This window comes from Sebastes fasciatus, chromosome 4 (assembly GCF_043250625.1).
Source record: "Sebastes fasciatus isolate fSebFas1 chromosome 4, fSebFas1.pri, whole genome shotgun sequence".
In the NCBI taxonomy this organism is placed as follows: Eukaryota; Metazoa; Chordata; class Actinopteri; order Perciformes; family Sebastidae; genus Sebastes; species Sebastes fasciatus.
In genome coordinates this window covers 6801990-6816290 of record NC_133798.1, presented here as the reverse complement: position 1 = coordinate 6816290, position 14301 = coordinate 6801990, and the positions used below count along the sequence as shown (strand labels likewise).

The following is a 14301-nucleotide window of genomic DNA, read 5'->3' as shown; positions in this document are numbered from 1 at the left end:
AGAGGAACTGCCCTATGAGATAACGATGCGCATAAACCGTGTAGGCTTTTATTGTGAAGTTTGATGACCTGGAAGTAGTTAGACACAGCTGTAGACATCTCTTCACCTGCTTCCACCTTCAACCCTGAATATGTGAATATGTGGTCCTTTTCATCAGCATGGAGGCGGACTCATTAGTGTAAGGTAACGGAACTATGCACCTTGTTTAAGTGTGTAACTAGCCCGCTAGGCCAGCTAGTATCAGAGCGTATTACACACACACATAACTACACCAATATGCTAACGACCTAGCTCTGTGGTTTGTGATAGCTATTGAATGAGAGCGCATGTTTCATAGCACCTGCGCACCCCGTCGGCGGTGTTTAACGTGCTGCTGAGCGAAGCTTGTTAGTAGACACTGTGGAACTGGAGGGTCAGTTTCTCTAAAAGCAAATCAGAAAGATGTTTTAATTACATTAGCCTACAGTTCCACACACATTGGCTTTAAATTCATAAATAAATATGGTAATGTAAAAAGTAAGTCATTCAAACCTCCACTAAATTACACCTTGATGGAGGTACACTGGGCTATATGGCCAAAAGTGTGTTGATACCCCAGTAGATTTCTGGTCTGGTCCTGTTTTTATAATTTGTGCCAGGCCCTTTAACCTCTTAAGCCCCAGGGTGCTGGAAGGTGTGGTTCGCCTAGACAGACATACCCAAAATAAATCAAGAATAGCTCCACAACTACCAGGTCAATATGCATGATCTTTGTCTCTGTGGATAGGTAAGACCTCAGAGAATTTATCCCCAGTAACATTGTGACTGTTACGATGCCTGAGTAAATTGTGATAAACCAAAGGGAAAATTTACATTTTTATCCTCTCCTAAAATGTTTTCTAGATTAGACAGTGGATAACACCATTATAGCAAAGATGCCATGCACAGAGATGCCACTGAATTCATTCAGCAACTCCTTGACTACAACTGTGCCAAATCAGATATAAATAGCACAAAGCACATAGATTCTACAAAGGTTTTAGTCAGGATAGGACCAGGAGGACTCTCCATTTGGCCATTTGGAAACCCAAAGTGTGCCAAATAGGTTTTCTACCTCTTGAAAGGGAATCTGGCTCTAAAATCCTACTGATATCCACTACAGGAGGCTATGTGCACACAATGGAGCCTTTGGCCATGACGTTTACCCTGTGAGTCATCACATTCTACCATTGTGCACAGTAGAAAATCAACAAAAAACAACTACATTGTATAATTTTGACTCCAAATGGAGTAGTTTTATTATAATAATGAATTATGATGAAGTAAAACTTAGATAATAACAAATAAGATCAATAACAATGTAAATAAGATAACAGAAAAGAACCATGGCTCATGGTTTTTGAATGACATGTTCTACATTCACAAGCAGATGTATTGTTTGTTTGTCCACATACTTTTGGACATACAGTGTATCAAGCATCGGGGCAAGGTTGGGCCTGAACAAAATGCCTCATTGTCATCAAAGCAGTGATCTCATACAATCTCAAAATGTGGCATTGGGTCTTCATAACACATGGTTAGAACTTAACTAAATGTCCTTCTTTTGTATAGGTTTCCTACAGCACTGTGCATCGACCCCCTTACGTGTGACGCATCGTCCCGACTGCAGCTCCACCATGAACACAAAATCATGTGTGATTCTGCTCCGCCTCTCCAGGATGGGGTTCAGACTGTGTGCATCCAAATCCCCTCGCTGCGGTGTTGGAGCCTTGAGTTTAACAACGGTGACTTCCACTTGTCTTCCAAATATCTCATCCCACTCGCCTGTACCCTGCAGTCACTACTACTCCAGCAGCGTCAAGGTGCGCCCCTATCTTCAGTACATGAAACGCAAGATCATACCCCTTCCCAGTCCTCCGTACAGTCACGTGTGCCAGGTAGGGGACCCAGTGCTGCGTTCACATGCAGCTGCCGTTGACCCTGCAGATATAACAGGCCCTGACGTGCAAAAGGTCGTCAGCACTATGGTGAAAGTGATGCGGAAACTTGAGTGTGTGGGACTGAGTGCGCCTCAGATTGGGGTGCCCCTCCGCATCCTTGCCCTGGAATATCCCGAGAAGATGTGGAAAGACAGTTCGCCTGCATCAAGGGAGTTCCTTGGTCTTTCCGTCCAGCCCCTGAGGATCTTTATCAACCCCCAGCTGATGGTCCTCGATGGACGGACGGTGTCCTTTCAAGAGGCCTGTGAGAGCATCTCGGGCTTCTCTGCCACAGTTTCACGCTACGTGTCTGTGGAAGTGTCTGGTATGCATGTTTATAGTTCCTGTGGCTCAAATGTGATATGTTTCAAATGCCAAATCTCATTTTCTGAGACTGAGACTGTTCAGGCTATAAAATACTAAGCACATGGAATAAAATTTGGCTCTATGATTCATCCATACCAAGAAAAACTTTTTGAAATAGAGTACCCTCGCATTTCATTTAAGAACACAAACAAGTGCACAAGTGTTAATGAGGATGATGATACTACACCACATTTCTCATGGGGAATTCATTTTATTGTCTCTTAAGTAGTAGACACATCAAAAAGGCAATTGCTAATGCATTTCTGTATATTTTCTCATCCCTCTGCATGTTCACCCTGCAGGTCTGAATGAGAAGGGTGAAGCCGTCACGTGGCAGGCCAGCGGCTGGCCAGCTCGTATCCTCCAGCACGAGATGGACCACCTGGATGGGGTGCTCTACATCGACCGTATGGACAGCAAGACCTTCATCAACATCAACTGGCAGGCACACAATGAATAGAGGGTCCTCAGGACAGACCACAAGCATTTACATAAGAATCTGTACAACTGATGACATGCAGTGATTTTAAGTTTGACTCCACACAACATTGTGTTGAAAGCTTCGACATCTGCTGTTTTGAGCACACTGTGTCTGCTTAACCTTTCATGTGGAAAACCTTCTGGATTGCAGAAAGTGATGCATTTTGGTTTCTGGTTCTGGATGGAATAAGAGCTCAGTATCAGGGTCATCGTGAACTGCTTCAACTGAAACTCCATAAGTAGAAGTGTTTTTGTGATTGCTCGAAGCTGCAGTCTTGCAGTATATCACTTTAAAGTGCAAGCCAAGGGAGCCATGTTCTGTGGACCTCAGGTCTATGTTTGATGAATAAAGAGGCCAATGTGTTTATGATAAAATGAGTGAATCATACCCGTCTGCCACCATCACAATGAATATATACAACTGTGATAGTATTTAACACAGTTTGGGGTAAAATGGACCAATTTGTCTCAATGTCTTCCCTTTGTTCTACTGGTTTTACATGAGAATGGGGAAGTAGATTCATCTGCATGATCTTTATCCAGTTTGGACAGGGGAATCGGGACATGTCTGGGACATGAGCAGGCATGACTCAGGAAAAACGTTAAATGGCTCCAACAGCTGAAAGATACATTTTATTTAGGGCTGTCTTCGACCAAAAAAATTCTTAGTTGACTAACACTCGGACGATTTTGACAACTAATCGATTAGTTGATTTGATGGACAGATCTGTAAAACTGTGTTTCTCCACAAAGAGTCACACAAAAGCACCACTTTAAACTTGTGTTTCTATGAGATGTGCTCATAGGTTTCTCCAAAATACGTCATTCAACATGAAAAAGCATATAAAAAAATAACTAATCGACGAAAAAAATCTCAGTCGACCGAGATCAAAATGATTGATTTAGTTGACTAACCTGTTAACATGGACGCCGAAATAAAAAACAACACGCGACGTTGCCGTCACGCGAGCATGAAGCGCGCTGTGTGCTCCAGGCTTAAGAGGGGCCAGCCCTATTTTATTTATTTTTTGTTAAAATTTCAGAGATCTGTCTTGATGTTTAGGACATTGTGAGCGAAGCGGAAAAATTGCATTTATATTGCAAGAGAAAGTGAAGAGAGGATAAGATGTCAAAATCACTCTGAAATTGTTAAATAATGTAGTCCCTTTCATTCAGGTTTCACATTTCTGTATGTCAATCTCTGACTTTTACATGCCCATAACAATATTTGTTTGTGTTATTAAAATGTTTTGGTATGTCAATTGCTTGCAGTTATGTCAGTGAGGTATTTTCAAAACACTAAATGTCTCTTACTAAATTAAATTTAGGGGACCGTTTTTCCTCGGGTTTCATCCATCCAATGAAAAGCACGCACCGCTCGGTGATTTTCTAAGAACATTTCACTTTATATGCTCATAAAACCTTTGGAACCCATTAAATTTCCCCACTACTGTTCTGTCACCAATCTTAAAAAGGCCACTTTTCCTTGAAAGGTAAATTTTGATAAATAGTCCATCATATGCAGACATCCTTACATTACCACTCGTGTTTAAAAGCACTTTTTTTTCTCTGCGATTTATCCTGAAATCTTTTCAAAAAGTATTTTGTTTTAGGGCTGAAACGATTACACAATTAATCGGTTAACAGACAAATAATCAGGAAAACTTTTTAATAGTCCATTAATTATAAGTCCCCCCAAATCTCTGGTTCCATAGTCCCTACGACACTAAACTGAATACTTTTGGATTTTAGACTGTTGGATGGACAAAGCAAGCAATTTAAACATGTCAACGTAGCCCCAAAGAAAATGGGATGGCCATTTTTTTTTTTACAGTTTCCTGACATTTTATAAACCAAATGATTATCGATTTATCAAGAAAACAATCTGCACATAATTGAACATTAGTCGCAGCCTCAGTTCATTTTCACAGCACATAAATACATAAAGGAAGATACCAGATCCAAATACTCAGCCAGAAAATAATGGCATGAAACCTTTTGGAATGTTCTTAATCTTCTGAAAGGGCTTGTGTTAGTTACGATTCAATAATAGGTATACTGGTACATACTTATACAGTAACTCCACTGGCCCCAAAGTCATTTTCTCATGTATTATATAAAACACATTTAACACAGACAAGTGACTTATTGACCTGTTTTTTTTTTACTCCAGTCTGTGTGCAGGCAACAAATACAGATGAAAACAGACGTTCTTGTGCTTCACACTAAATTACATTTAAGTGACCCAAGAGCACAAACTGTAATCACAACTTCAAGTCTCAACAATACACAGCGTTTTCAAAATGCTGATAATGGTAAATATGGCCACTTACAGAATAACTGGATGGCGGAGTGATGAGGGTCTCAGAAAGAAGACCAAAATAGAAAAATGGGATCACACTCGATACTGCATTTCAGTACTGTGTCAAGGCAACATCTGAATTATTTCATTTATTGTACTTGATTTTTAAAAAATGAATTCTGTTTCCAGTACACAGATTTAAGGCACTGTGATTTGGCTAAGTTGTGACTAATTAGTGCAAATACAAATCACACAGAAGATGACTGGTCAAAAGTTTGGCCACAGGTGCATACAACAGGATTTCTGTACCAACAATCGCTGCAATACTCGTTTCCGCAATATCTGCACAGAACCAGAGGCTTTCTGGAGCATGCCCTCCCACACGAGCACACTCCCAGTGGCTTGATGTCATGGTGACTTTGGCAGAAGTCTATCTCTCTGCAGGTACCAGAGTGGAAGACACCGCAGCTCAGACACAGGACCTGGGGGTCCAGCTGAGCGAGGTCGCAGCATTTATGGTAGGCGATTGGATGAAGAGATGGCATCATTGATTTAGGGTCATCGCACAGAGCTAAGGACGACATCGCTGCGCTGCCGCTGGAGAGAGTTGGTGATACGCTCATATCCCTCGCACTGAGGCTTCCACCCTGCGGTGACAACGCTCTCAATTCTGTCATCTCCTCTGTAGTATCATGGTCAGGGAACACCATGTGGTGTTTCTCCGTGTAGCAGTGCTGAAGCGAGGCACAGGTAATGTCGTGGGTGATGTCGCATTCAATACAGGATTTAAGACAAAGAGGATTAGACTGGAGACAGCTGCAAAGGTGGTCGGCTTCAGCCTCGCTCTTACAAAGCCCCATGGCTTCTACCTGCAGACTGCGTGACTGAGAGTCCGCTATGTCAAACCTCGACTCTTCACAGGGACGTCTGCCATGCCTCATGCTGGCTGAGGAGCTTCTGGTAGTGTCCGATTCCAGCTGGGACATCTTGGTCAGTTGGCAGTTGAGTGTAGAGATGCAGACGTGCTCTGTGGCGGACACGGAGGTGGATGAAGAGGACAAGGACGTCACTCCGTTGCTGTGTGTTTTGACAGCAGGGGGTGATGCACTGCTTTGAGCCGCCCAGGTTAAAGAGTGGGGATTCTCGTCGTCATTGACAACCGCCTTCCTCTGCCCCCCGTTAACATGCTCATCCGTGTACAGATCCACCTCCGATTCGCCGTCAAACGGCTCTACCGGTGGCTGGTTGACATCCAGGGTCTTCATGGTGTTGTCCATGGCGACCTGTTGAGATGAATGGACAATGAATCCCCAACTGTTTTAATGTATTTATACTGTTCACTAGGATTAGACCTAGTTGATGTTCGGTGCATTCAGCTGTTCTCAGACAGTGGTGTAGAGCTGAGTTTCAAACCTCGATCTGCTTTTGGTTCTGACAAATGTTTCCACAGCAGTGAGAATCTAAAACTGTCTGTACTGAAAGATGGCAATGAGTGTCACGAGGGGCTGGGTGTTTCACACTATCAGTAATGGAATGTAACAATGTACATTTACTCAAGTACTATACTTAAGTTCAAATTTGAGGTACTTGCACTTTACGTGAGTATTACGATTCAATATATTGCGATATACTGCGATTTATTAAATCACATTTTCCGAAAACTGTCACAGTATAAAGAACACACCATCATAAACATAAAATCTGACTCAAAAAAGTTTACTTTTTTTATGCAATCAGAACAGTGAGATCTGTATTTGCATTTATAACAGTCCCTGTAACATCCAGCATCATAGCTCTACTTTGAGAGGGCACATACACTGAGATGGTGCATCTCTTTGCAAATTAAATAAAGTATTGACTGAGTTCATCTTTGCATGTAAACTATTGATTTAAAAATCAATACAGTTTTTCTGAGAATCGATACAGTATCACAAAACAGGTGCCACAGTTGCTCTCCACCGACTGCAAGACCCATGGCATTATGGGAAACGCCCGACTGTCCCCTGATCACCTGTTGTAGAAAGTCAGAACTTTCTGTGTAATTGTAATATTTAACGCTAGATTGTAGGATATTAGTCTCACGTTGTGTACTGAAGGTTTCATCTGTTATCAAACAAATATTGTGTGGTTGATAATAATAATAATAATAATAATAATTATAATAATGAAGGTTATTTATATAGCACTTATCAAAATGAGTGCTCATTATGTGCTTTACAAGGCGGACATCAAAATAATAAAGGATAGAATCCAATGCCAGATACACGCACATTTCTACATATACAGTATTTACAAACTAATATAAATAAATCCGAACATGGTCTGTAAACTACAAGTGGCCTACAGATCAGATCTGACAGGATGTAATTACTTCTGTAACTTCCTGTGAATCCTTTGAAGGCTGCTGGAAACGGCTGGAAACTGTCCGACTTGACCGCAGCTTTTAGTGTCCGCCCCCTGCTGTTGCCGCCTGATCTCGTCTACTTTCCAGGCAAAGCGCAGTTCATCTCCAACGAGCCTATTCTTTTATACACATTTCCCTAAAATCAGCCTAAATTATTTGGTATATTTGGAAAAGTGGGATGTCCACTAGAAAAAAACAATGTCTGGCAGCACAGCATGAGTTTGAAATGGCCGACCCGTCAGTTGGTTTGAATAGTGGGGCTGCAAAACAGGAAAGCATCCCATCTCCACAAAACAGGCGATAGACTCATTTCAAAATAAATACCTCAACCCATGATTGACTGATTCATTAATTTGTCAAATAGCAGGCAGACATACCTGTAAGCTGCTCCCTCTCTGCCTCTCCCTCACCACACTCAGCTCCCACTGGGCCTCACCGACGTGCTTCCCCAGAGCCGTCAGGAGGAGGCGACACTCACAGCGGGCCAGGAAGAAGGCACATGACAAGCAGAGGAGGTCATCCTGAGAGGCAGGACTGGCTCTGGGCGACTGGAGACGAAGCTGCTCGTGCCGAGACGAGCTGGGCTGGTATCCTAGCAGGCCAAACAGCTTCTCAATCTGTGGCATCGACAGCACCGGTTTGATATGGTGGGTGAACATACCAGAGTACATCTGGAACACAAGAGAGAAAATGTTAGGATTTTGTCCTCATGTGACATGCCAAAAATGAGGGATGCACCGATACCAATACTGGATGGGATACTGACTCAAACACCTGGATTGGGTATCGGTGACAATGGGGCTAATCTATTCAATTCAATTTCTATGTTGATATACTATATACATTATATACTGTAATTATAAATCATGTTTACATTTTGACCAATTTGTTGCTGCATTAAAAAGGTTTACACTTAAGCGGTACTTCCTGTTCATTTTGAATTTTTTTTTCCAATTTTCTGGTGTACGATTTATTATTTTAATAATAAATAACAATTAAATATATTCATATATATGTGTTTATTGGTCACATTTTGTTTTACAAAATTAGGAAAGCAATAATTAAGTCCAGCCTGATGTTGCCTTACACATAAAGAATGATCCCAGTCACTTCCACACGGTGAGACATACAGCTTATTAATTAAACACTGGTATCGGATCGGCACTCGATATCGGCCAATACCCAAAGCCCAGATATCGCTATCGGTATAAAATACAAGCTATAAAATAAAATAGCTTTAAAATTACTGAGTGTTTAACCCTGGATGTTATTCTTGTCAGGGTTGAAAGAAAACATTGGACTTATAAACAATATGTGAATAAATAACATCCATGGAGTTGGTGCTGAAATATTGTGTGTAATGTTTTGAGAACAAACTCAAAATAAATAAATAAAAATAAAATAAACTCATAAAACTATTAACACAAATTGAAATCAAAAACTTGATAATTGACTCCATTGTTTCAGCTTTTTTCAGCTAACCTTGACGACTCGGTACTCGTCCCTCCATGGGCCGAGGTACAGGTTCAGGGCCGCTTGCTCCAGGACCTCAAAAGCTTTAGCCAGGCCTTGCAGCCCTCCTCTGGCTTTGACCCGCCCAGCATCGGCTGCTGCTGCTGCTGCTGCTGCTGCTGCTGCAAGCGACTCCTCCATCACCCTCAGTGGATCCAGACCCAGGCAGTGTGTCTCCTGGGCCTCTCCGTCCTTCAGTAGGCCCTCCACCTGCTTCCACAGCTCCACATCTCTACACGCCAGGTTGGAGCCTCGTCCCACAATTTGCTGCTCCAATATGTCACCGTAGGTAGTCACTAGATCTCTGGCTCTCTGCCTGGAGACGCTCATCTCTTTCATTCAGCTGAGAGGGAGACAAATAAGAACATTGAAATGAAGATTGAAACTACTGCACTTGCTCTCCCCTGTTCATGAATTAACTGTTTCAACATAATTCATATTTAGCCAACCCTTACTTTACAGTCTTTGTTTATTTTGCAGTATTCCCTCTTAAGAAAATCCCATTTTTCTTATAGTAGTATAGTATTATATAGTATTACCCGAGTAGTATTCCTGTTAATTTTGAACATTTATTTGCCAAGTTGTTGGTGTATGATTTATTAGTTTAATACTAAATAACAATTCACTAATTTTAATGCATTTATTTGTTACATTTTGTTGAGAAGAGATGTTTAAGTGAAGCCTGATGTTGCCTTACACATACGATACGATACAACTTTATTGTCAGTTTGCATTGAAATAAATTTTGCATCCATAGGCAGCTCAGTTTGAGAAAAAGTACACATCCAATATACATACTGTTACCATAAACAGACAGACAAGTGAGACCCATCAGACAAAAAAACAAAACACATCACAATTATTCATACATAACCCATTACAAAATGACCATCTGTCCTCTGGATTTACATGTCTTTAGCAGCACATTAATTATTATTTAGCAACAAGATGGACTGATGGACAAAAGCGTTCTTCAGCCTGATGCGGTTAAATGTAGGGACTCTGAATGGCCTCTTGGAGGGCAGAAGTTGACATTCCCCATTTAAAACATGTAAAGGATCAGAAGAGATGCTGTTGGCAAGTCTGAGCATTCTCTTGTTGTGAGCTGCTTGAAAGGAGGGCGACACAGGTTGGCCAATGATCTTCGCGCAGATTTTGATTTGGCTATAAAGTTTAGTTTTAAGTTTTACAGATATACTACTGAGCCAGGCTGTGCTGCAGTACAACAGGACACTCTGAATCACTGAACTGAAAAATAGAAAAATAATCTGGCTACTGGCTCTAAATGCGCTGCTGTATCTTCTTACAAGTAAATTCAATGTGAGGGGTCCATGATAGGGTGGAGTCTATCATAACTCCCAGGTATTTGTATGAAGAGACCCGTTTAATTTCTACATTATGAATAGTAACTGGAGGCAGCTGACAGTCAGGAGGAAGGCCAAAAATAATTTCTTCTGTCTTACTAGTGTTAATGATAAGAGCGTTTTTGTCACACCATTCAATCAGCCAGTCGACCTTACACTGATGCAAACTGAGGTCATCGACATCAACATAAAGAATGATCCCATTCACCTCCACACAGTGAGGCATACAGCTTATTAATTATACACTGGTATCGGCCGATACCCAAAGCCCAGGTATCGCTATCGGTATCGGGACTGAAAAAGTCAAATCGGTGCATCCCTACTGCTTTTTCTACTACTACTACTACTAATAATAATAACAATAATAATAATAGTGTAATACCGTATACGGTGATACCATGAAACTGTGATATTTTCTGAGATCAATATCATACCGTTACAACCCTAGTGGTTAAATTACTTGTCAGGTTTCCTCCAACTTGAAAGAGTCAGGTTGGTTCTAAAGGACAAGATGAAGATAAGACAAGATAAGATATACTTTTGTTGTCCCCGTGGGGAAATATTTCCTGGACTCCGTCGAACTGCAGTTACAAACACTAAATTAAAACAGCATCAACAACAATAATAAACGATTCCACACAAGACAGGGAAACAGTTCCACAGAAACAGATGTTTCAACACATACACAGTCCACGTACATAATGGCAAATACTATCACACACACCATGGCAGGTAGTGCACTGCACCGTCTAGCCCATATTGCACAAACAACAGCCCAATATTACACAGATGCAACATATTGCACTGTCCCAATTTAACATATTGCACTGTCCCTATTTAACATATTGCACTGCCTAACCATATTGCACTGCCCTTATGAACAGGATGTAGTGTACGCACATCCAAAAAACGTCAACAGGTCCTGGTTCAAAAACCAAACAAAAGATCCGCTCACTGTATTAAAGTCTCCCAGCAAGTTTAACGAGCTCACACTTGGTTCTTAAGGACAAATTTGAGGGTTTCAGGAAAATTTGGTCCATCAGTTCTAATTCCAAATCTTTATCTTTTTTTCCTTTAAATGTATTTATTTATGTACTTATTCTTTGAGTTTCTGTTTGTTTTGTCAGCTTATAACTTTCACTCCTTCACTGTGTGAACTTGTGAGTTCAGCATGTTTTCTGTTCTGTTGGTTGGGGAGTGGACTCACTTTGGGAACACAGAGCTTCTATAAAATACACAAACAATCTGCAATGTTGCATAACTTTCAGCAAATTATAGCATTTTTTTATCGTGGAAATGTCCAGTAAGCTGGGGGAACTATAAGATAAGATAAGATATTCCTTTATCAGTCCCACAGTGAGGAAATTCGCAGACACTGCATGAGTTATTACAAACTACGTTAGCTTAGCTAGAATTTGTTAAACCGAAAGTGAGACTTCCACACCTTGGCCTAAGTTAAAGAAAAAAAGCCTGGAGAAGCTGGGTTTGTGGAAAAGGCTACCGTGGAATTAAAACCTTCTTTGCCTGCCTAGAGTGCTTATGCGTCTTTAGCCAGAGCTGTATTCTAGCATGCAGACACACCATGTTAACAATAGAAACACTGCAGCAGGTTGAATATGTGTACGGTTTTGGTGCAGTATCATTTTATGTAGCAACAGAGTAATTTGTAGAAAGAGCTGTCCACTGGTTGGGGAAGGAAGTGTCTGGTAGGGCTGCAACGATTATTTTCATAGTCGTTCATAATCTGTTATTATTATTATTTTCTCCATTATTCGATTAGTTTTTTGGTCTATAAAATTGTGAAAAATGACAATCAATGATTCCCAAAGCCCAAGATGACGTCCTCAAATGTCTTGTTTTGCACACAACTCAAAGATATTCAGTTTACTGTCATAGAAAGTAAAGAAATCAGAAAATATTCACATTTAAGAAGCTGAAATCTGCGAATTTTGACTTTTTTTACCTAAAAATTACTCAAACCGATTAATCGATTATCAATATAGTTGACGATTAATTTAATAGTTCAATAGGTCAATCGATTCAAATATTAATCGTGATTAATCACATGATTTTCCATAGTTAATTGCGATTATTCCCAAATTAATCTCACATTTTCTATCTGTTCAAAATGTACCTTAAAGGGAGATTTCTCAAGTGTTTAATACTCTTATCAACATGGGAGTGAACAAATATGCTTGCTTTATGCAAATGTAAGTATATATTTACTATTAATCAATTAACAACACAAAACAATGACACATGTTCCTCACAGGTACTGCATTTAGCATCACAAATATGCTTAAATCATAACATGGCCAACTCAAGTCCAACAGGCAACAACAGCTGTCAGTGTGTCAGTGTGTCAGTGTGTCAGTGTGCTGACTTACCCCAAACTGCATGTGGTTATTTATTTATGTACTTATTCTTTGAGTTTCTGTTTGTTTTGTCAGCTTATAACTTTCATCCTTTCACTGTGTTAACTTGTGGGTTCATCATTGTGTTGGTTGAGGAGTGGACTCACTTTGGGAACAGAGCTTCTATAAAATACACAAACAATCTGCAGTGTTGCAGCTTTCAGCCAATTATAGCAATGTGTTGTCGTGGAAATGTCCAGTAAGCTGGGGGAACTATCAGATCAGATCAGATCAGATCAGATCAGATCAGATCAGATCTCCCTTCACTAGTCCCACAGGGGGAGAATGTGCAGACACTGCTGAGTTATTACAAACTACGTTAGCTTAGCTAGAATCTGTTAAACCGAAAGTGAGACTTCTCACAACCTGGCCTAAGTTAAAGAAGAAAATGAAACGTTAATGTTAGTTTCATAATGAGCCAACAAACGTGTTGATCAACACCGTTATAACATTATAAAGGTTAAAAACTGTCCGTCAGAGAAACATCAGTTAGACGTTAGCATTAGCATAACGGACTAGCTAGTGCTGCTAGGTTACCCTGCTGCTAGGTTACCTGCTGTTACCATGACTGCTACATGTTGCTCTGTTTTAATGGCGAGACATACACACCACATTTATAACAAATATGAGCCCATTTACAACTCTCTGACTGATATTTGATATAAAACACAACTCAATCGTTTTCATAAATGTGCGAGCTGCTCTTCAATTCGGTTAACATACAAGCCTCCAACCAACAACCAGTCTAGTTTCAGAGTAGAGTCAGGCGACTCTCCGTGTTACATCTGAGGGACAAGACCCCGGAAGTCACAGCACATCTCCTCACAATAGTTACAAAATGCATACGAAGATTAGTTTCATGTTGTTTTAGACATACGCCGAATTAAAGGTTGACTCTCGTTTATTTAGATATCGTTGTGGCTTGGGTTGTAGAAGGTATTATCTTTTGCCGACATACAAAGCAACAATGAATTGGTAGATTGAAGCATGACATCTCGGTCCGAGAGCATCACTAGTGTCGGAGCTAAGCTAACGTTAGCTCGCAGCTACAGATGGAAGTTTGATCAAAGCCTTCGAGCTTAGATTGTCACACTAGATACACACACACACTCACCTGTGCCAGGCACTCACTCAGATGTTTATCAATGGATCAGGTAACCTCACTAGAACATGTCCGGCCACTCAGTCTCCGCGCAGCTGAGAGCTGCTTGATTGTCTTGGATAAGGTAAACAATGTCACGTGGCGTGGATTTTCCCAGACTGGAGCGCGTGGTATGAATATCAGGGCGGGCCGGTGGTCTGCAGCGGAAACATAAACATATGAACTCTAAATACTGGATCAATGATATTACTATATATTTTACTTTTTATTTTCTATTTACTTATTTGTTTATTTAATTTATTATTACTCTCTTATTTTTATATTATTATTGTGTTTTTTTTCTTTTCTTTTTTTGTGTTTTTTTTTTTGTTTTGTTTTATTCTTTCTTTTTCTCATTAT

General features: G+C 40.5%; 2 protein-coding genes across 4 annotated transcripts; one reads left to right on the top strand and one right to left on the bottom strand.

The window, feature by feature from the left end:
• The first annotated feature begins 34 nt into the window (after positions 1-34).
• pdf (peptide deformylase, mitochondrial) lies at positions 35-4066 on the top strand. 2 transcript variants are annotated; one of them, XM_074631709.1, is made up of 3 exons: positions 35-183; positions 1591-2283; positions 2627-4066. In XM_074631709.1, the coding sequence occupies exons 2-3, from the start codon at positions 1656-1658 to the stop codon at positions 2782-2784; spliced, it is 786 nt and encodes a 261-aa protein (XP_074487810.1). In that variant the 5' UTR covers positions 35-183; positions 1591-1655; the 3' UTR covers positions 2785-4066. The 2 variants fall into 2 exon arrangements, with proteins under 2 accessions (XP_074487810.1, XP_074487811.1); XM_074631710.1 differs by having other exon boundaries at positions 42-178.
• Positions 4067-4459: 393 nt separating this feature from the next.
• On the bottom strand, positions 4460-14075 carry spata2l (spermatogenesis associated 2-like). 2 transcript variants are annotated; one of them, XM_074631706.1, is made up of 4 exons: positions 13915-14075; positions 8993-9365; positions 7888-8181; positions 4460-6389 (listed from the first exon to the last, which is right to left on the bottom strand). In XM_074631706.1, the coding sequence occupies exons 2-4, from the start codon at positions 9359-9361 to the stop codon at positions 5355-5357; spliced, it is 1698 nt and encodes a 565-aa protein (XP_074487807.1). In that variant the 5' UTR covers positions 9362-9365; positions 13915-14075; the 3' UTR covers positions 4460-5354. The 2 variants fall into 2 exon arrangements, with proteins under 2 accessions (XP_074487807.1, XP_074487809.1); XM_074631708.1 differs by having other exon boundaries at positions 13932-14045.
• Positions 14076-14301: the final 226 nt, after the last annotated feature.

Excerpts from the sequence above, each read along its gene's own strand:
- pdf (XM_074631709.1), top strand. The coding sequence starts at position 1,656 with ATGAACACAAAATCATGTGTGATTCTGCTCCGCCTCTCCAGGATGGGG. Across the intron at positions 2,284-2,626 it reads CGTGTCTGTGGAAGTGTCTG|GTCTGAATGAGAAGGGTGAA; the intron begins GTATGCATGTTT and ends TTCACCCTGCAG.
- spata2l (XM_074631706.1), bottom strand. The coding sequence starts at position 9,361 with ATGAAAGAGATGAGCGTCTCCAGGCAGAGAGCCAGAGATCTAGTGACT. Across the intron at positions 8,182-8,992 it reads ACGAGTACCGAGTCGTCAAG|ATGTACTCTGGTATGTTCAC; the intron begins GTTAGCTGAAAA and ends CTTGTGTTCCAG. Across the intron at positions 6,390-7,887 it reads AGAGAGGGAGCAGCTTACAG|GTCGCCATGGACAACACCAT; the intron begins GTATGTCTGCCT and ends TCATCTCAACAG.